The 22,546-nt window shown below is 55.7% G+C and overlaps 1 protein-coding gene across 2 annotated transcripts in view; it reads right to left on the minus strand.

The window, feature by feature from the left end:
* TSPAN18 (tetraspanin 18) overlaps window positions 1-22,546 on the minus strand; it is a 206,114-nt gene that overhangs the window by 4,611 nt on the left and 178,957 nt on the right. For both annotated transcript variants that reach the window (XM_021083155.1, XM_003122850.6), the window contains 6 exons: window positions 21,931-22,003; window positions 18,914-19,108; window positions 11,250-11,324; window positions 9,960-10,058; window positions 9,227-9,409; window positions 479-562 (listed from right to left, as the gene is read on the minus strand). In XM_021083155.1, coding sequence (XP_020938814.1) covers window positions 479-562; window positions 9,227-9,409; window positions 9,960-10,058; window positions 11,250-11,324; window positions 18,914-19,108; window positions 21,931-21,993 — 699 coding nt within the window. In that variant the 5' untranslated portion in view covers window positions 21,994-22,003. The remainder of the gene's footprint in view (window positions 1-478; window positions 563-9,226; window positions 9,410-9,959; window positions 10,059-11,249; window positions 11,325-18,913; window positions 19,109-21,930; window positions 22,004-22,546) is intronic.

The raw sequence follows: 22,546 nt of genomic DNA on the forward strand, positions 1-22,546 counted from the left end.
TCCAAGCTCCCTGAGCAGCAGGTTCCAGATCCGAGTTGGTACCAGAAAGGGAGCTGCTCGGCCCCGTCTACTGAAGCGCCATCTAGCGGTGGCTTCGTGAGTCTGCAGCCGCCTTCCTCTTGAGGGAGCGCGGGGCCCTTCCGGTCTTTATTGCTGGGACTCAGACTACGCTTGTGGGGTTAACAAGGCCCCATGGGCCCTGAACCTCCCCCAGAAAAAGGACCTGATCTAGAAGCACGGGCTGTAGTCCCTCCCTCCATCCAGCTGTGTTGACCCTTCAGTCAGAGTGCACTCTGGACCTCGGGTGGGGTTGCCGGGGGGCGTGACTCAGGCAGCAGACACCCCATAGTCCCCACAGTGGGGGACCCCTGGGTCCTGGGTTAAGGACCTGGTCGGAGAGGAGGTAGCCTGGGGACGCAGGCCCAGACCCCGTGCGGGTGTCTTGCTTCTAGGGAGCTGCTGAGGTGGGGGCTCTTACCTCGATGGCCAGCACCCCTATGGCGAGGGCTCCAGCCAGGTAGACATAGGTTTCGAAGGCGTTGAGGATCACTGTGTAGCAGCCCTGGGAAGGAAGGACCAGAGGTGAAGCCATAGCCAGGAGGGACAGGGCTCAGGGGCCAGTCGCAGGACGAGAGTGTGAAGCCTGGGTGCTGGCATCTGGCCCCAAAGCTCAGCCCACCCTGTCCCAGCACTGTTGGGACAGTTTGGTGGGGAGGTGGTGGGAGGCAGAAGGCCCATCAACACACCAATGTGGCAGCATTTCCCCAAAGACCCTCTGGGCCCTCTGGTCCCTAAGGCAGGGCTGAAAACTGCAGCCTGACTGCCACCGAATCAGCCACAGGCCTTTTCTATGCAGCTGCCACAGTGGTTGGAATATTGGGCAATTTCCCATCAATATATGGCTCCCTGCTGCTCTCAAAAAAATAAGAAGATCCAAGAATTCCCATTGTGGCTCAGTGGGTTAAGAACCCGATTGGTATCCATGAGGACGTGGGTTCCATCCCTGGCCTTGCTCAGTGGGTTAAGGATTTGGCATTGCTGTGAGCTGTGGTGTACGTTGCAGACATGGCAGGGATCCTGTGTTGCCGTGGCTGTGGTGTAGGCCAGCAGGTGCAGCTTTGATTCGACCCCTAGCCTGGGAACCTCCATACGCCATAGGTGCAGCCCTGGAAAGAAAAAATAAATCAGAAGAGCCAGCAAGGTAAACCATCATTTCTACATGGCAGTACTGGCGATCCACAGTCCCCACCATTCCCTACTGCCCCACACCCACCCCCTCTCCTCATTCCCATTAGCTGTCTGGCAGGGGAAGGATTTTGGTTTGCAGCCTCTGCTCTAAGGAAACACAGCCGATTCTTCAAGACCCAGCACATACGTCACCTCCTCCAGGCAGCCTTCCATGACCAGCCCAGCTCTCACAGGGCCCTTTCTAAATGGACTGAATTCCTATGCTAGGACTGCTTTCTCAAGCAATCCTCAGGATACACAGAGATGGAGATGGGGCCAGTGGGACAGGAAGAGAGAGGATGGCATGTGCGTGTGTGCGAGCACAGCCAGGCGCTGCCGGCACGTGACCCCTGCCCCATCTGACCCGGAGTGCCCCACGCCTTGGTCATCTTGAGGTCCACGTTCCCCTCCCCCAGCATCCTACTGACCAGCGACTGATGTGTGGTAGTTGCTTTGAAAGAAATGTACTTTTCAAGGAGGAGAACTTTCTTTTATGAGAACTGGCATATTCTGGGGGCCCAGCCAGAGGACGTACAAGGGAAGGAGCCCCCCGCTTGGGGTGGCATCATGCCTGGAGGGTGACGCTGGCTGTTTCTGGGCTCTGTTGATTCTCTGGTGATCACACACATTGTCAATCACCCAGAAGCCCCGCCTCATTGACCGGAAGTGGAAGTGAGGCTGCACCTGGGCAGATGGACAGCAGCCTAATCTGGGCAGAGTGGCAGGTGGATGGCGGGGGACCTGCCTGCTGGAAGCTGATGGGGGTTGGGCAGGGAAGGCCTGCACAGGCTCTCCCTTGAGCCCCCGGAGCAAACAGGATCTACCCAGGTAAGTAGACCCCTCCAGCGCAATAACCTGGATCCGGAATGCTCCTGGGGCTGACACTGTGTCATAACTGTCTGGGAGGGGGTTAGCAACACAGACACTAAGGCCTGGCCCCCAAGACTCTGGATCAGGGAATCTAGTGTGGAGCCAGGAACCTACATCGTGGGCAAATGCCCCGCGGTGATTTCTAACGCCCATGCCAAGGCCAGGCTCTGAGACACCCCAGGCCTGGCAAGGATACAAGGAGAGAAGGTCCGAAGCTGAACCCTGGGGCCTCATCTCAGCTGTGCCACTGGGAGCCCAGCCACAGGCTGGCTGGTTGGGAACCTGGCATGGTTGGAGGTGGCCTCAGAGCTGGCAGGGCAGGTCCCTCCACCAGCCAGGCCAGGGGCCACCCTAGATCTGCATGCAAACCAGCCCTCAAACTTCCAACCCCTCACTCTGTTTAGCTCTTTTTTTTAAAATTGTTTTATCTTATTTCATCTTTTGCATTTTGGGGGCACACCCGCAGTATATGGAAGTTCCCAGGCTAGGGATTGAATCGGAGCTATAGCCACTGGCCTACACCACAACCACAGCAACGTGGGATCCGAGCCGCATCTGCGACCTACATTACAGCTCACGGCAACGCTGGATCCTTAACCCACTGAGCAAGGCCAGGGATCAAACCCACATCCTCGTTGATACTAGTTGGGTTCATTTCCACTGCGCCACAATGGGAACTCCCTTAGCTCCTTTTTATTTTATTTTATTTTATTTTATTTTATTTTATTTTATTTTATTTTATTTTTGTCTTTTTGCCTTTTCTAGGGCCGCTCCCGCAGCATATGGAGGTTCCCAGGCTAGGGGTCGAATCAGAGCTGTAGCTGCTGCTCTACGCCAGAGCCACAGCAACTCGGGATCTGAGCTGCGTCTGCAACCTACACCACAGCTCACGGCAACGCTAGATCCTCACCCCACTGAGCAAGGCCAGGGATCGAACCCGTAATCTCATGGTTCCTAGTCGGATTCGTTAACCACTGAGCCATGACGGGAACTCCCCTTAGCTCCTTTTTAAAGCATCTGAACCCTAACACGTAGAACAAGCTAGCCTGCTCTGGGCAAAGGGAAGGGGACAGGAGAAGCCTGGGAGGGAGGCTGCCACTCGCCCCCCAGTAGTCCAGCCCACCCCCTACCCCAACGCAGCCCAGGTTTTAATGCCCTTTGAGGGGCCATCCAGAGAAGCAGCAGCAATAACATGGGGAGAGGGGCTGCAACCTGCCACTTGCTTACTGGGTGAACTTACAGGCACACCCCATTTTGTCATTTCATGGATACTGTGCTTTTTTTGTTTTGTTTCAAGACATTGGAGGTTTGCAGCCCAACCACTGTGTTGAGCACGTCTCTTGGCACCGTTTTTCCAACAGCATTTGCTCACTTCATGTCTCTGTCACATTTTGGTAATTCTTCCACTATTTTAGACTTTTTCCTTATTACACGTGTTACGGGGATCTGTGACCAGTGATCTCTGATGTACTATTACCTCTCATTGAAGGCTCAGATGATGACTTTTAACAAAACATTTTAAGGGAGTTGCTATTGTGGTGCAGCGGAAACGAATCCGACTGGTATCCATGAGGATATGGGTTTGATCCCTGGCCTCTCTCAGTGGGTTAAGGATCCGGTGTTGCTATGAGCTGTGGTGTAGGTCACAAACGTGGTTCAGATCCCGAGTTGCTGTGGCTGTGGTGTAGGCTGGTAGCTGCAGCTCCAATTCAATCTGATTCAACCCCTAGCCTGGGAATCTCCATGTGCTGTGGGTGCAGCCATAAAAAGTGGGGGGAAAAAAAGCATTTAAAAATTACAGTATTTACATTGTTTGTTTAGACATAAAGCTATTGCCCACCTAGGAGGCTACAGTTTAATGTAAATAGAACTTCCACATGCAATGGAAAGCAAAAAATTCATGTGAGTCGATTTATTGGGGGGGGGGTCTGGAACCGAACCCGCAGCATCTCTGAGGTGTGCCTGAGTTTATTTTTCCTAGGCCTCATTTGCCCCATCCATAAACTAGGGCTGTGGAGGCTAACTACATCATAGGATTGTCCTGAGGATAAAGTGAGATGCAGTGGATGAGACACTTTGAACAGTGTTGGCAGGGAGCTGGCCCCAGTCCTGTTGGGGCCCTGCTCCCTCCCCAGGCCTCTCGGAGCGCAACCTGGCAGCTGAGAAATGCCTGAGTGCAGAGTTGGGTGTGTGGGTTTACCCTCTATGGCCCCAGGGGTTGTGCAGCTCTCTCTCCCTCTCTCACACCCACACACACATGCACACACATGCACCTATACCACAGGGGGGCAGGAGAAGCCACACTCCCCTTCCTGAATATGAAACTGACTTTGACATACATCGCTCAGGGTCAGGGCACCGTAACTGCACATCTGCCCTCTGTTGGACTCTGTCACCGAAGATCTTCTGGGTCCTTGGGCCGAACCAAGCAGACTGGGCTGCTGGAAGCCCTGAGACTGAGATGCCCTTGGAGGGAGCAGGGAGGATGGGGTGCACGGAAGATGCCACCAACACCGAGTGAGTGTCTGCTCGCTCTGTCCAGAACTCTGCTGGGGCCTCACGCGTGCTCAAGGTCACACCCAGAGGCAGGGAGGAGGAGTTATACGGAGGGGAGTGCAAGTCCCACCAGCCGAACTAGGAAGCCCTGGTTCTTGCTCACCACGCAGGGTCCCTGTCTTGGGGGTCCAGAGCTGCTGGCAGCTTGGGTATCCACTCTTCCTCCTGCTCAGGATGTAAGGCCACCCTGAGCCCCAGCCCGCCCAGCGAGATGGTGCAGGGCACCATCTCTCCCCAGCCTGCCCCCGCAGACCGAGGGTCCCTTAGCCGTGTGGCTGTCAGCGCCCATCCTCCCTGTCTGCAGGGAGGGACCATCCCCCGACCCCTGGCTCCTGACTGCAGTCACCTCCCACCCGCTCCCCCCCACTGCCCCCCGGCCTACAACCTAATCTGACAAAGGGCAGCTAAGCCAGAGGGGCCACCAGAAAGGCCACCCACAGGACTCAACATGCCCCAGACCAGATCTGAGATCGCCTCTCAAACCAGAACCTATGGAGTCACCCTCAGCACCGCCTCATCCTCCTTTCCCTTCCCAGAAGCCAACCTCCCACTGTTTTACATTCGGAGTCACTTCTCAGACCCATAAGCCTCCCTGCATCGCCACTGCCATCATCCCAGTCTAACCCATCACTGTTTCTCACTGGGATCAGTGTAGAAATCCCTCCGGTGCCTTCAGGAGCACCTCTGATCCCTGGCCACTGAGCAGCCAGAGTGCCACCATGGCCACGACCCCAAGTAGAACTTGACACAGAATTCTTTGCTCTTCTAGCATCCTTGCCATGGGCCCGCCAGCACTCCGTGGTCTGACCCAGCAAACAGCATCACCTTGAGCTAGTTCTTGCCGTGTTCACTGTGCTCCAGCCATACGGGCTTTCTCTTGGTTCCTGGAGCACACTATGCTCCCTCCTACCCCAGGGCCTTTGCACAGGCTGCTTTTGCTCCCTGGTCGGGTGGGGGGGCACACTGAGGATAAAGCAGAGGAACAGCGGTGTTGTGGGGAGAGAAGACTTTAGACCACTTTGAACAGTGGGGAAACTGAATGGTTTCCTCTTTTTTTTTTTTTTTCTTTTTTGTCTTTTTGTCTTTTTAGGGCCACACCCGCAGCATATGGAGGTTCCCAGACTAGGGGATCTAATAGCTGCAGCCGCCGGCCTATGCCACAGCCACGGCAACGCCAGATGCAAGCCACGTCTGTGACCTACACCACAGCTCATGGCAATGCTGGATCCTTAACCCACTGAGCAAGGTCAGGGATTGAACCTGCGACCATATGGTTCCCAGTCGGATTCGTTTCCGCTGCGCCATGACAGGAACATTTAGATGGTCTCCTCTTGGTGGTCACCCTACTGGCTTGGAGTCAAGGTCATGCAAGGTCTAACAAACAGACCCCCTGATTGTTTCCAGCAGGGGAACACTTTCTTGACGTGCCTGGGTGACCATCCTGATGCAGGGCAGGGTGAGGAATGGGCAGGAGAAGCTGCCGTGGTGGATTCAACTCATACCAACGGAGGAGCCCAATTATTCATCATGGATCACCTTCTTTGGGGATTTCCTCATGACTCCTCATTAGAGTTCAAGTAAACAGGGCTGATGGACTAAGGCAACACCCCTAGACGAGTGCCCTCTGCTTTAGCTCCAGCCAGCCATGTGACCAAGTCCTGGACAGGGAGACCTAAGCAGAAATCTGCTGGGGGTTTCTGGGAAAGAAGCTGGTGCCACCCTTTGCTCTTCTCGGTCTTGAACATGGGTGGGATGTTGGGAGCCACGGCAGCCACTTTGCCACCATGAAGTGCTAAGCACACGGAGAGGCCACAAGGATCACAGCGACTCAGCCTTGACTGACATGATGGAGCCATCATGTGAGACGCCATCATCTTCCAGAATTCTTGCCATGTGTGAAACACAAAGGCGTGTGCTTAAGAGGCTTTAGTTTAGATTTTCAGTTACTTGGAATCAAACATGCTGCTCCCAGACTCAAGACTGTGATGAGGCTATGAAGTGAAGTCAGAAATGCATCCTGGGCTTCAGGAAGTGGGCTTTGGAGAAACAGCCAATTGAGACAGTCCCTTAGCAGGGGCTTTTAAACGGGAAGAATGCTCAGGAGGGGTGTGAGTATCTCAGAAAAGGAATCCCAGAAGCCAATCTCCGGGAATCCTCAGGAGGGAGGGGACATTCAGCATGAAGAGCTAATGCAGCTGCACGGGGACCTCTGAGGAGCTTTGATCTCAAAGCCGTGCCCGGGAGACGGAAGGAGGTGTCCTAACAGAGGACGCATCCGGAACAGCAAAGCATGTGGGGAAGAAGCCCTCAGAGAACAGGGCCCGTGAGAAGCCTCCCTGAACAATTTGCAAGTGGCCTTAGGATAGAGGTTTGGCTATGGACGGCAGGTGTCCCAACAGCAGCTTCTTCAAGGTAGTTTTTCTGTCTTTCTCAACTCCTTAGCTGGGCTGACTGCTCTGCTCCATGGAGTTGTCTGTAGCCCAGGCACCTTCTCTTTCTCTCTCTTTGTACTTTTGTGTGTGTGTGTGTGTGTGTCTTTTTGTCTTTTCTCGGGCCGCTCCCGCGGCATATGGAGGTTCCCAGGCTAGGGGTTGAATTGGAGCTGTAGCCACCGGCCTACGCCAGAGCCACAGCAATGCAGGATCTGAGCCGCGTCTGTGACCTACACCACAGCTCACGGCAACGCTGGATCCTTAACCCATTGAGCGAGGCCAGGGATCGAACCCACAATCTCATGGTTCCTAGTCAGATTCATTAACTACTGCACCACAATGGGAACTTTTTTTTTTTTTTTTTTTTTAATAATTTTTGGCTGCGTCCTGTAGTGTGTGGACGTTCCTGGGCTAGAAGCTGAACTCACACCACAGCAGTGACCTACGCCACTGTAGTGACAACGCTGGACCCTTCACCTGCTATGCCACAAGCAAACTCTGGGGCACCTTCTCTCTTGATGTTCTGACATCCTAGGGAGCTACCCTCCTCTGCCAGGTCTGAGATGGCTGTCACCATGGCTGTCACCCCCAGCCAGAGGGGGAAGGGGGAGGGGTGAGCATATCCTTTTTCTTAAGGACGTGACTCAGCTGCACAACACTTCTGCTCGCCTCCCTTCAGCTAGAACTTGGTCATAGGCTTAGCTGCAAGAGGCTGGGGAGGGAGCTTTACCTGGCGGTCACAGGGCCTTATCAACGCCATCTCTCCGAGAGGAAAGCAGGAACCGAGCATGGGGGCAGCCAGCAAGCAGTCTCTGCCATTGTATCGGGAAGCTGAGGTCTGGAGAGCATGTCTCGGCCACGGTGACGTTGCTGCTAACAGCCCGGGTCTGCCTGGCATCACAGCCTGAAGCCCCCTCCCCCCAACATCCCACAGCCTCTCCTCGTGGCTGAGACCTCACTCCTGGGGTGGCTGTCTCTGCCCCAAGCTGATCTCAGGACCTTCATTTCTTTAGTTGGGCCTCTCTCCCCCACTGCAGGGAGGCAAGACCATGAGGGGCAGAGAAACGTGATTCTCGGGGCCTTAAAGGCTTTGACGTGACCTGGGCAGGTGCGGTGATGGGGTGCTGGGTTCCGCATCAGATGGTGGGGTCAGGCCTCAGCCCGACCCTCCCTTCCCCTGGGACTCTAGGAGGCTGGCCTTGAGCCTCGCCTCCACCCCAGTCTCTTCGGCCTATCATCTAGTTTTATTTTCTTCATAATGAAGTTTTTATTTCATGGGAAATTAGGGCTTTTTATGTGTTTGCTGCTTGCTTCTCATCTGCTTTGTCTGCTTACACTTTGAGCCCCACAAGAGCAGGGACCTGGTCTGCTTGTCCCCTGCCGTGGTCCTTGCATCTGGAACTCTCCCACGAGGTCCTCATTCAAGGCCCAATCGAGTGAGAGCATCCTCACTGTCCCCTCCCCACACACACCTGCAGAGTATGGGGACTGAGGGGCCAAGCACAAGGGCACTGTCTGTCTCTCAGAGAAGGGGCAAGGTGGGGCCCTTGAGGTTCTCAGAGGTGGCACACGTAGGAAGAGAAGGGACTTTGTCTGAGACTGAGATGAAGTCCTTGGGTTGTAAAAGAAACCAGGGCGTCTAGGAGCTTCCCTGATCTTGGAGGACAAGGTCAGGGAATCCTTGCTCCCTTGGGGTCTGGAGGTGTGCCCCCAAGGCAAACGTGAGCCTTTCCCCCAATAAAGTACACAGCTGAGGAGGGGCCCCCACTGTGGAATTCTGGTTCTGGTTCCTGAGATCTGCATTACCAGATGCTCAGGGAGCGTTCTGCTGGAAGACTGGAAAACTCCTACTCACCCTTGTACCCCAGCCAAAATGCCCACTCTTCTAGCCTGCCATCCCTAGACTGTCTGCCATCCTCATCCTTTCCCCGCTCTGGTTGGATCTCAGAGGCGGGGGTGGAGCCTTCACCAGCCCCAGTTCAGGAGTCCCATGCCGTAGCCCACACTTCCATCTGACTCCCCAAGTGCCTTCAGACCCTCCGGGCTCACACTGCCAGCACCCCCCCGCCCCCGCCCTGACTCTGGCCACCCAAGCCATGAGGGACTGGTTCCCCCTGCCTGGAGAGAGCAGGGCCCGGTACCTGCTTGTTCAGGAACAGTTCCCGTCCCAGGAGGCACTCCTCCCTGCTCAGCAGGACCCCATCCCGACTCTGGGGTTCTCTCCGGCAGCAGGCCTCAGGCACCTCGTCACTGTCCAAAGTCAGGAGTCGGAAAACTGATGCAAACTTAAAGTCTTCAGGCCCGTTGACCCCACAGCAACCAAACTAGGGGAGCAAAGAGAAGGGGGGATGGGAGCTGGACCCAGGCACGCGGCACACGAGACAGACACACGGCCCCTCCAAAGGCCACCGTGAGTCTCCAGTGTGGTGGAGCAGAGTCAAGACCCAGGTGTGGACTGGCTCCACCTGCTCCTCCTGTGTGACCCTGGGAAAGCCACTCAGCTTCTCTGAGCCTGCGGCATCCTCATCTGTAAAATGAGGGTGGTGGTAACAGTTCCTCCTTCGCGGGGTACTTAGCACTCAGTAAACCATTGGTATGATTACTGTATTTGAGGACAGTTGCAATTGATTGAGGACTCAAGACAGGGGAAGCCCACAGGTTTCCTCTTGAGTTTGGACTGTGATTGATGGGCCATTGCTGCCCAGGATGCTGTACAGATACAGGTTCTGCAGCTGGGTCTGGGCTGGATGGATCAGTGCCTGATTGATTATTGATGTCTGCACAGGCACATGAGTCAGGCTGGCGCTGGAGTCCAGACACTGGCTCTCCTGGGCAGCAGGGCTCTGAATGCTCACAGCATCTGGGGCCACTCACTGTGATCATGACGGAGTTCCAGGTGGCAGAGAAGACATCTGTGTCATTGTTGCCCTGGTAGTGCTTGGTGAGCTCCTTGGTGAAGAATTCACGGGTGAGCTGGAGGCAGAGAGAGAGGGCGGGCTGGGATCCAGGGCAGCTTGGTGCAGCCCCCCTTCTTGGCCCCTCCATTGATCTGCTCTGGGGGAAACAGAGGGGGAGGCCTCTGGCCCTGATGTCAGGGATCCTCTATAGCTGCTACTTGGGGTGGCCCATCACCCCAAGTGGTGGGCTGTGGCCTCCTTGTATCCTCAGATCCCCAACATGAAAAGGCAATCTGAGCACATACCCCTTGGCAGCCTGAGGCCAGGGCAGCCTGGGAGCCTCCATCAGCCCTGCAGCTCTTCCCAGAGGAAGGGCTCGTCCATGGTCGGGGCAGGGGCGGGGGGTTGTCGTTGGGGACTTGCCCCTCTTGCCACCCCCTCCACTCTGAGCTGTTCCTCAGGCACACCCAAGCACACGCACTGGGTTCCAGGTCCTGGAGAAGCTGGGGAGGGTGGGGGCAGGTGTCTCTGCGCATCCGCATTTTCCAGAACTTTCCTTGGAAGTTGCTGCTACCCTCCAATATTCCCTGTAGGTCTGAGCACCCTCCTCCCCGGCAGGGAAGGGGCGGGCTCCGGGAGGTGCCCTGCAGAGGGAGACGATTCTCTGCCTAAAGGCTGCTCCCCTCTGTGTCTTCTCCTGCTCAGCCTTCTGGGCCAGCATGTGTCTCCGGCCCCCTGGCCTTCCTCCCTGCCCTGCGTTCGTTCCCAGGGCCCCCTTGGTTGTGTAACTTGGCTCTTACAAACTCAGGGAGGGAGCTGGGGCCCTGGGTGGCTGGAAGGGTAAGAAGGTCGATGGGGGCAAGTTGCCCAAACTGGATACTAGCCAGGCCCTCACTGGAGGCCGCCTACATTCTGTGCTGGCAGGACAGTCTCTCCGACTATCCTCAGAAGGTCAACTGAAAATCTCTGGGTCACTGCTGGGCAAGGAGTGGAATGGAAGATTCAGGAATACAGTGTGGGGTTGCGCCAGATGCTTGGGAACAGCAGAGACTCTTAAGGGCCCTGTGACTCTTTCTGGAAAAGTCTTTGCAGGAAGAGGCTCGCCATTGTCTCTGGGCTGTGGGGCCTTGCTGGGGTGGTGGGTCATGATGTGGGCTGAAACTGCTGGATGAGAGGCTGCTGACTCTGAGGAGGGAGGCGCTGGCCCTGAATGGCCACTGACCCCTCGCTGGTCGCGCGGGCCGGGGTCCCGGGGCCCGGTACGTACATTTTCCCTGAAGATGAAGGCCAGGATGGCCGCCGACAGCTCCGCTAAGAAGATGATCAGGATGAACAGGAAGAACTGCAGAGAGAAGGAAGGCAGCCTCGTGAGCCCCCGGGCAGCGGGAAGCGGACAGGCGACCGCTCACCGAGGTGCCCTTCCATCTGTCACACAACTGATGCAACACACAGATTTTGTAAGACGAAGGAGCTTAACTGCCATAAGCCAGTCATTTTTTCATCATCAGCATGCCAACAATCCATCTTTGGGGGCCAACAAGGTTGTACTACAAATATGGAAAAAGTAAACACACATAATGCCTTCTGTGCAAATGGCACCCCTTAGACGAGGCCCCTTGTGCAGTGTACAGTCTGGATAACCCTCCTTGGCAACCCTCAAAGGAGATCCATGTTGAAACCTGCTTAGACCGCTTCTGAACCGTGGGAATCCTGCGGTCACTGGGAGTCCCTGGCTGGCTGTCCCCACTCCACCAGCCCCGGGGCCACCTCTTCGGCCCTGCTGCTTCTCATTCCCATGGGAAGTGAGGAGCTGACCTTCATCTTCAGGTGCAATAAAGGAGCAAGACTTGGGGGAAGGTGGGGTGTCTATCAAAATCAGAAAACCCCGGGGCTGGGAGTGTGGAGTCTAACATCGCCCCCTCTGCTCCACCTGCTGCATTTCTCGTTGTTGCCCAGACAGCACAGGGCTCGGTACCTGGGTATCAGATGAGTGAATGAACTCATGAAGACCGCCTCACCATAATGGCCTCGCCATCTGCTACCTCTCAGGCCCTGACCTGTGTGGTCGTTGTTTTGGGCTCACGGCTCAGGCAGAAGAAAGAGGAAGCGGCTGTGGCCTCGGCACACGGCACGGCCTGCACCCCTGCACTGACGGTCTGTGACAGTCCTGGAGTTGTCACCTCACCTAGAGACCGCCAGCGGGAGCCTGAATTCCCCATGCACACGGAGACCAGCCACCTCAGCTGGCTGCCCTGTGACCAGCTACCCAGCTGCTTGGGTCACGGTCGTCGGAATCACCAGCCTGTGTCCCCCGGGCTGGAAGGGGGCAAGGGTCCTGGGCTTGGATTCTGGACACCTCCGCCCACCCCGCCTCCCTTAATGTGACTTGGGACGACCACTCAAACCCCATCGAGCCTCAGTTCCCTCATCAGTAAAACGGGGATAACAACGCCCTACTTGCCAGGGTCACGGGAGGGAATAACGCCGTCGCGGAGGTGAGGGTCCTGCGTGCCATCCACGCGGATGAGCAGAACCCATCGCTGAGGCCCTTACCCGCGAAGGAGCCTGGCTGTGGTGCACACCCCACGCGGTCCCTCACAGACACTCTGTGGGTGCGGATGACGCCCTTGGGTGTCTCTCCCCGGATCACCTCTCTTCTGGTCAAAAGCCTTCTGTCCCGTTAGCCTCACCCCGAGGAGACCTAGTCCTAGTCCCTCGATGATGTTGCAGTGTCAACAGTGGCTGAGTCCAGGTGTGGAGGTTTCTCCAAACTCCTGGGGCTATGGACCACTTTCCGGAAGCGCTTAGGATGGATGTCAAGTTGATCTGTCCAGGGTGTGGACGTGAAATATCTCCTAGACCTGCCCCAAAGCTTTGCCTTGGTATCTATCTATCATCTATCTGTCATTCATCCATCCATCCATCTATCTATCTATCTATCTATCTATCTATCTATCTATCTATCTATCTATCTACCCATCTATCCATCTATCTGTCTCTCTATCTATCTATGCTTTTAGGGCCGCACCTGCAGCACATGGAGGTTCCCAGGCTAGGGGTTGAATTGGAGCTATAGCCACTGGCCTATACCAGAGCCACATCAATGCCAGATCTGAGCTGCATCTGTGACCTACACCACAACTCACAGCAATGCCAGATCCTTAACCCTCTGAACAGGGCCAGGGATCGAACCCATGTCCTCACCGATACTAGTCAAGTTTGTTACTGCTGAGCCATGACAGGAACGCATGCTTTGGTTTTTAAATGTCCAAATCCAAGGAGAGCCCCTGGCTCAGCCAGATCGGCTGGCACAAGGCATGCATCATTCGAGAGGCATGCATCACAGGGTGGGGGTGGGATGCGGGGGGGGCGGGGGGGTGTCTCACCGGGTTCAAGCTCATGGTCTCAGGTCTCCTAGAGGCTTGCCTGGCATCAGAACCTGATGCCTGCCCCAAGGTCTCTTCTCTGCTTAGCCTCCACGTCCAGAGGGGAGGACACAAGCCCGAGAAGGAGAATGGCTTGCCCTCCAAAGGTGCGCAGCTCAAACATTTTGAGAGGAAATCTTGTCCTCTGCTTCCAGCTCTTTTCAGAGCACCTCGCTACCCTTTCTGGCTCTGCTGATGAGCGCAGCTCAGGCCTGGCCTGGCAGTGGCTCCTCTGAACCCGGGGGCCCTGGTGCTGACAGGTCGGGGCAGCCTTGCTGCAATCGGCTGTGCATGGCGACCTTGGACTGAGGAGCGGGGGCAGGGCTCCCCAGCTGGAGAGGAGAGTGACAGGGCCTCCGGTACCCCGCCCCCCACCCTGGGCAGGCTCACCCCCACCTCGATACCCATCTCCACCCTCCTCCACTTCTGCCAGCTGGTCCTTGAGCCAAGAGGCATGTTCCCCACTGACAGCCTCCCATCCCCATGACAGTGACGGAGGGCCTGGCAGGGCTCCTGGCACCTCCATTTGGCCGGTGACGGATGGTCATCCGGTCCTGTTCCACATGGCCTCCGCAGAGCCCCGTCCTGCCCTCTGCCCTCTCGGTGGAGTTGCTGGCAAGTCCTCAGGCTGGCTGAGAGCAGCCTCAGAAGTGGTTTCCAACCCGGCGATCCAATTGAGCTGTCTCTGCCTATCGATCGCGGTTTAGACAGTTATAAACTATGAATGAGACAGTACTTGCGACCTCCGTGTGCTCATCACTCTGGGAGCGTGCTGCGTGCTTTCCAGGGGACTTAGCAGCACTTCAGCGACATGAGGCAGAAGCGCTGTGCATTAGGCTGGCAGGATGAGAGAACTGCTCAGGTGTGGCTCAGCACCAAGAGGAAGCCCAGCCTTCCAGAAGCCAAGCGCTGGTGTGGGAAAACTTGGGAAACATAACAAGAGCTCCATCGATGGAGCACTTAGCACCTGAGCCCTGTGGCTCTTACACGGATCATGTCACTGAACCCTCTGGGCAGCCTGGCAAAGCAGCTGCTGTTATCATCGGCACCTGTCTTACGGATGAGGAAACTGAGACTGTGAGAGGGTAGAAGACCTAGCTGGGCCAGCTGGTAAGTGGCACAGTTGGGATAAACATGGGAACACAGCCTCCTAAGACCATGTTATGCCAGAACCCAGAAGAGCCTCCAGGTCTGAAGACTTCAGCTGGCCAGCAGGCTCTCTTGTGGATCGACAGCCATCCGTTTAGTTTCCCGTTTATCAAATGCTCCTATGTGCCAGGACCAGAGTTAAGCAAGACGCCCATTTTCTTCTTGAGTCCTGATCACAACACTATGGCTGGCAAGGAGGTATTATTACCTTCCTTTTACATATGAGGAATCAGAAGTTCAGAGAGGTTAAGTCACTGGCCCCAGGGCACACAGCCACAAACTGGCAGAGCAGGGATTAGAACCAGGCTTTTCTGATTCCAAAGCCCACGCTCTTACCTACACCTTCCAGACCACCTCCTCTCCGTTTCTTCATTCCAGGGCTTTATTGGGCACCTACTCTGTGCCAGGTACTGTGCTACCTGCCAGCAGGGACACACAAGGCAGAAATGTGGTCCCCATCCTGATGGAGGGTCCATTGAGGCAAGATTTAGGATTCATGAAATGAAATTCATGGGATGAAAAGCATACGATTCATGGGATGAAATGCAAGAGTGAACCTGGTCACACCTCGATGGGGAAAGCCGGCCTCCCCAGAGGAAGGGGGTCTGCCCAGCTCCTGGCCATCGCTCTCTCCTGGAGCAGGACTCCCCAAATATAGGGACTTGGGCATGTGAGGGGGCATCCCCTGAAGGAAAGCGAAGGGTCACTTCTCCCAACTTCTAGGGCATGAAGTCATTTCCCCCTGCTTTAACAGGGCGGCCACTGGCTATCAGGGAAGTTCCCCCCACGCTTCCCGGGGCTCCCCCTAACGGAGACCTTCCCTAGGGTTTGCTCGCCTCATCTGACCTCATCCTATTTGCCTAAGGACACATTTGCAGGAATTGCTGAACAGTAAATGTACATCATTTTGCTAAGGATCAGAGAATTCGTAAAGGGGTAAAAACTGCTATTTTGCCTACGTGTGAGCATCTCCAGGCTTTTCTAACCCATCTGCCTACAGCACGTCTGCTCTTCGTTCTCATTTCTAATAAATATTTACCAAATGCCCAGACTTCATGTGCAATTCAGCTCATTTGTCGCTTTGAAATTACACCCATCTCTTTCTGCTGTTCTTTCCAATTTAGCAAGCCTTTGTTATCAAGTATTTTAAAAATGTGAATCTTTAAATAAACGGGCTAAAAACATCCCCTGAACTACTCATGGATGAGCGACTAGGAAAAAAGGGGATGACGCGGAATGTCCCTAAGAGACTGACCTTGTCCTGTTGTTCAGGAAAATGCTGTGAAATTCATCAGCGGGAACGTTTGGGACATGTTTCTTTAGAAAAGTTGATCATGGAGTTCCCGTTGTGGCTCAGTGGGTTAAGAACCCAACTAGTATCCTTGAGGATGTGGGTTCAATCTCTGGCCTTGCTCGGTAGGTCAAGGATCCCACATTGCCACAAGGTGCAGCATGGGTCACAGATGCGGCTTGGATCCCGTGTTGCTGGGGCTGTGGCGTGGGCTGGCAGCTGCAGCCCTAGCCTGGGAACCTCCATACGCCATGGGTGTGGCCCTAAAAAAAGAAAAAAGAGAAGTTGATCATCAGGTGACATGGACATTAGGCTCACTGTCCCTGGGCTGAGGGTCACCGGACCCCCTTAGGGTTTAGCCTCAGGGCAGGGGCGGGGCACGCCTGGCTAACCCCTATCCCCAAGCCTCTGCTCTCTGCAGGCCTCTGAGGCAAGTTCCAGAGGTGCCTAAACTTGCTCCCTCTTGGCCCTTCTCAAGACAAGTCTCCCCTCCCTGCCCAAAGGTTGAGGAGGTGGCTCAGACCTCTTAAAGGACCCCAGGGGCTGCCAGCAATGAGGCTTGGAGCCCCTCTTCAGCTAGAACCGTCACATGGCCAGGTCCAGGTTGGAAGAGACAGGAGATCCTCTTAGTTTTTAGATCATGAGTCTTTCTGAAAACATTCCAGAAGCTGTGGTGGGCCCCCCCTCCACATGCAACACATATGTACACGCACACGCACACAGAGGCCCTGACATGATATTTTGCACCTAATTTTGGGTGAGTTTTGAACCACTTGAGTCCCTTCCAGGTCAAAAGCCCCTGGATAAGACCCTGGTCTGAGAGACAGGAGACCTGGGTTCGAGGGCCCTGTCTTTGACCTGAACTGTGACTTCAGGATTGTGTGTGCTGGGCATCTGAGAGAGGGACAGAGACAGAGAGAGGGAGCAGGAGTGGGGAGGGGAGGGAGGAGGGGAAGCAGAAAAAGTAAAGAAAGCGGGAGAGGCAGGGAGAGGGGACAGAGGCAAGGCAGCAAGAATAGAAACCAAAAGATCAGGAGAAAGGCAGAGATAGACAAGGAGACAAAAGTAGAGAAATAGAAAAGAAAGGGAGAAAGGGACATAATGAAACAGAGACAAACAAGGAGGAAGGAGGCAGAAGAGAGAGGTGGTGGGAAGGGGGGCTTTAAGGTTCAGCCGCAGCTGGGACTTGAGGCAAACCGCCTCTGGCCCCTGGTCTCACCCCTAAGTGCCAGGAGAGCGAGGGTGTCCTTTTCTAGCTGGCAGGCTCAGAGGAGCCACACAGCTAGAGAGGGCTTGCGAGACCTGGAGCCGGCTCCCAGCCCGGAGCCCCAGCCTGGCTTCCTGTCCTGGCTTCAGGGATGAGCCCATTAATGTTGGATGAGCCCCAACACTGAGCCTCAACCGAGGGCCGAGGTGCAGGGCAGGGGTTGGGAGGTTTGCTGTGTCCTGGGACTCCTCCTACTCAGCTCCTTTCAAAATCCCCGGCAGCCCGAGCCCAGACCTTTCCACGCACCATCTGATGCTGTGCAGAGCCCTCCACCAGGGGGCGCCCACGGGTTTCTTTGTTTCTCTCCAGCTGAAAAGTTTGCAGTGTTTACGCTGCTGCCGGAGGCCAAAGGGACCCAGAGCTCCCCAGCCACACATTTCACAGCTGATTTCACTTTCTCTCTGTGACACGAATGGGGGCTGTCCTGCCTGTTCCAAGCTGGGGAGGAGGCACCGTGCCAGATCTCTGCCTCCCAAAGCCACTGCTGCTGGCTCAATGACAGGAGCGGACAGAAGCCTGGCCAGGAAATCCCTCAGCTGATCAGCCCATGTCACCGACCAGCCCACATCTCCCTATCATTTAACTCCTGACCCACCCACCCACCCACCCACTTGGCCAAGAGGAGTGTCTGCAAGTCGGCCCATCCACATGCACACTTTTCTAAGCTGGGCTGTTTTTAACTTACCCTCTAACAGGGTTGCCCTCAACTCAGTTTTCCCAGCCCTGGGGGCACAGCACCTTGTAGGGGAGGAAGCCCCATCACCAAAGCCCGGGGAGTAAGCAGAGGCCCAAAGCATCACAGCCCATGTGAATGCAGAAGAGCAGTGAAACAGGACATCCAAGCTCGTAACTCACGGCAGAACTGGTTGGGCCTTCACTTAACAAGCAGACAGTGAGCTCAGTGAGGTTAAGAAATTAGACCAGGAGTTTCTACTGTGGCTCAGCGGTAATGAACCCGCCTAGTATCCATGAGGGTGAGGGTTCGATCCCTGGCCTCGTTCAGTGGGTTACAGATCTGGAGTTGCTGCAAGCTGTGGTGTAGGTCATAGACATTTCTTGGATCTGGCCTTGCTGTGGCTGAGGTGTAGGCTGGAGGCTGTAGCTCTGATTTGACCCCTTGCCTGGGAACTTCCCTATGCTGAGGGTGCGGCCCCAAAAAGAAAAAAAGAAAGAAAGAAAGAAAGAAACTAGACTACAGCAGGGCACATGCACAAACCCAGGCCCACCCAGATCATCCTCGGGGACTCGCCTGCTTCCCACAAGCCCATCTTCCAGGGAGGGGTGGCCATTCTTGGCCCTCAATGCATCTACGGCAGCTAGTGAACTATGCAGCCTGGAAGGCAGATGGAGCGCTATTTATTTCATGAATAAAAGCCCTTCGGAGATCATATCATTTCTATTTTGGAAGTAGAAATGTGAAAGCTAAATGATTTATCCAATAGCCATCTTAGCTTTTACCAAGGAGTTATATATTTTAGCTCTTAAAAGCAAGTGAGTTGAAAAGCATCAAGAGTCAACACTCTCAGTTGATCCTGCCTTGGCGAATCCTGGCTCTTCAGACCTAGAGGCCAAGGCCACCCTCCACCAGGGGGCAGCTCGCCCACACAGCAGGCACGGGTCCAGGGCAAAGAGCGGGCTCCAGGAGCTGAGGCCACTGATGCATATAGGAAGGGTTGGTGGCCCTCCTGCTCCTGGCCCACCCGGCTCAGACCTCGGTGTGAGTCCCCTGCAGTGTGGACCCAGGATCCCCACAGCCTGCCCTAGGACACCTATGGGTGGGGTGGGGGTGGGGTACTCACAAACAGCAGCAGACACTTGTTCTCCCGGACGGCCCCGCAGCAGCCCAGGAAGCCGAGCAGGAAAAGCAGGCCCCCCATGGCCAGGAGGATGTAGGCACCCGTGATGAGCAGGGGGTTGGCAGCCACGATCTCGCGGAAGCCGGTGGGGTCGACCATGACCCAGATGCCCACGCCCAGCAGGCAGGCCCCGCCCAGCTGCTCCGGTGGGTCAGGAGCGGGGAGGAGAAAGAGGCAGACCCGGAGGTTAGTCCGTGCATACACCGTCTCCTGCTCCAGCTCCAGGCCCCGAGGCGCAGAGTGCCCGTGAACTGGGCAGAAACTCCCTTTGCTGCCGGAACCAACGTCCCGGCAGCGCTTTCCTCCGCTTCCAATTTCCCTACTTACCCTGCCGGAGGCGCATCACGCACCCTCTAAATCCAGTCTTTGACCCACACCCCACCTCGGGCTGCGGAGAACCATGTCCTGCAGAGCTTCTCTGCCGCTCACTTTTATATCCTCCTTGCTGTCAGTGCTGCTGGGTAATGAGGCCATTCAGTCCAACCCTCTGATTCCACACGGAGCCCCGGAGGGGTCCAGTGACTTGCCGAAGGTCACACAGCAAGTTCACGGCAGAGCCAGGGCTGAATCCCAGGCCTCCCTGACTCCAACCCCCAGGACCCTCCCCAAAGACACCAACATGCTCTGACACCTACACTGTGCCTGCATCGTGCTAGGCGCCTGGGAGAACAGTGACAAAAAAGCCATCCTCCTTGTCCTCAACAGGAGCTGTTGGTTGGGTTGGGCTCCCTACTCTCAGATGGGCTTGCAGAAAGCCTTCTTATTTATGTCTTCCTCTCCACAGCCCACCTCTCCATGCCTGACTTATCTTTGGAGAGAGGCAGCTTAGAGCGGAGAAAGGGCTGTGCCACTTATTAGCTGTGTGACCTTGGGTAAGTGGCTTAACCTCTCTGAGCCTTAGCTTCCTTGTGGTTAAAAGAGTTCCCCCCTCCCAAGGTGGCCCGGAGGAAGAAAGGACAGAACGGACGTGAACGTGCTTGGCGGGGTTCAGTACACCTCCGTTCCACTGGTCTTGAGCACAAACAAGTACTGGAAGCGGATCTGTTGCGGGGGAAACCAGACTTGAAAAGCTGGGCAGTGTCTGGAATCACCATGTGGTGGGAGGCCCTGGGGAAGGACTGAGGGGTCTGTAAGCTGGGGTGAGAGCTGCATGGTTTGAGCTGAGAGGTGATATTTTCAGGTGCAGTTGGGGGAGGGGTGGGGCGGGGTGGCCGAGGGACGCAGGGACAGCCAACGACAATCTACATCTTTACCATCTGCTGCGCAACGCCCTTCTCCTGGGACTCTCATCAAACCTCCAGGGAAACCTGTGTCCCTCCTCACAGCTGTTGGAAGTTTGGGGGCTCCTAGAATTGAGTGCTAGGAGTTCCCGTCGTGGCACAGCGAAAACGAATCTGACTAGGAACCATGAGGTTGCAGCTTGGATCCCTGGCCTCGCTCAGTGGGTTAAGGAGCCGGTGTTGCCGTGAGCTGTGGTGTAGGTCACAGACATGGCTTGGGTCCTGCGTTGCTGTGGCTGTGCTGTAGGCCAGCAGCTGTGGCTCCAATTAGACCCCTAGCCTGGGAACCTCCATATGCCACAGGTTCAGCCCTAAAAAGACAAAAAAGACAAGAAACAAAAAAAAATTTGTGTTCTGAATTTTGTTCCAAGGGGGCCCAGACATGAACTGAGAAGTCCAGGGTGAACTAGTCCCATTTCATGTGGGGACAGTGAGGCTGCCCAGGGTCAGCCAGCTTGAAAGTTGGGTCTGGCTCCCCCAAGTCTGTGGGGCTCCCTGCTCTTCAGGACTAGAGGCAGGGGAGGGAGTCCAGGAGAGCTGCTGAAATGTATCTTCAGTGAAATGTTTAAAAGCATAGATGGAGACAGACAGACAGAGCCGTCTTGGCCAGAGGGACCTGTCTTTCATCGTGACCCCACCCGGGGGACGTCACTGGATGTTTATTCATCCAGGTCTTGGCTGCACTAAGGTCAAAGGTTGGGGTGGGGAGTTCCCGTCGTGGCGCAGTGGTTAACGAATCCGACTAGGAACCATGAGGTTTTGGGTTCGGTCCCTGCCCTTGCTCAGTGGGTTAAGGATCCGGCGTTGTCGTGAGCTGTGGTGTAGGTTGCAGACGCGGCTCAGATCCCGAGTTGCTGTGGCTCTGGCGTAGGCTGGTGGCTACAGCTCCAATTCGACCCCTAGCCTGGGAACCTCCATATACCGTGAGAGCGGCCCAAGAAATAGCAACAACAACAACAACAAAAAAAAAAAAGACAAAAAAAAAAAAAAAAAAAAGGTTGGGGTGGGCTCACGGGAGGAGCATGGCTCTGCTCCTGGGGGAGGCCAGGGGGCCCGAGCAGAGCAGGTGGGCTGTGCTGCGGGGCACCAGCCTGGCCCCCTGAGCCCTCAGGGCTCCTGTCCTCTCACCTATAGACCCCACAGCTTGGCTGGGGATGAAGCTGACACATTCCAGATACTTCCTAATCTAATCTTGCTTCGTTTTCAAAAAACCTGTTGAGGTAGGTGATTAAGAGATGAGGATACAGAGGGTCAGAGAGGTGAAATGTGTTTCGGATCGCATTAGCGGGTGAGATGCAGAGCTGGGCTTTGAACCCGGGTCTCAGACTCAGAGAGGTTTCAGATTTCCTCAGGTGGCGACACCAGCTCAGCCCATCCAGCTCCAATGCCCACAACTGTTCCCCCCCACTTCCTACCAGGGTCAGATCCCAAGACTGTAGCCAGGACGAAGGCCCCCAGCCTTTGTCAAGTAGCGGAACCAGCCCAGGCCTGTGCAAAACGTCTCTCCCAGGCGGGTGGGTGCTAGGAGTGCGCTGGGCACCTGCCCGCCGTGATCTCTTGGCCAGGCAGGTAGGGCTGCCTCTAGCACTGGCCCCATCCCTGTCCCTGGGACTCAGCGGCCAGTTCCACCCACCCCACAGAGGCGTGGGGAGATCCCAGGCGTGTTCTGGGAATACTTACAAATATGAAGAAATTGAAGACAAACATCAGATACTTCATGCAGCTCAGACAGTCGCCTTCCATGGTGCTCCACCTGCAAAACAGCAAGGTCCCCTCGGTCCTCCCGCTGGGGGACCCCCATCCTGAAAGAAGCCCTGCCCCTCCTCCCCCTTGGGGTGTCCCAGTGGCCAGCCTGCCCTGGTGGCTGGAGGCAGGGAGAGGGCAGCTGATAACAACGTGTCATCACAGGGCAGGTGCTTTGCCCTGTGGGGCCAGACGCAGCAGTGAGAACCCATGAGCCAGGCTGCCTGGGTTCTCCACCATTCTTGTGCTGTGTGATCTTGGGCAAATGACTCCACCTTTCTGAGTCCTGCTCTCTCCAGCTTGAAAGTGGAGATTAAAAACAGAAGCTCCCTCCCAAGCAGTGGTGGGAGGCTTCCCTGCAAGAACACAGAAATGTGCTTAGCACCACGTGGCCAGTGCTCAGCCGTCCGACATCATGACGTGACTTGAACGCAGACGTGAGCCTTGGCAGACGTGAGCCTTACATTTGGGAGAGGAGACACTCAGGCTCAGAGCCTTGAGGGACTTGCCAAGGTCACAGAGCCGGCTCGGATCCAGGGTTGGCAAACTTCCT

This window comes from Sus scrofa, chromosome 2 (assembly GCF_000003025.6).
Source record: "Sus scrofa isolate TJ Tabasco breed Duroc chromosome 2, Sscrofa11.1, whole genome shotgun sequence".
NCBI classification, from domain to species: domain Eukaryota; kingdom Metazoa; phylum Chordata; class Mammalia; order Artiodactyla; family Suidae; genus Sus; species Sus scrofa.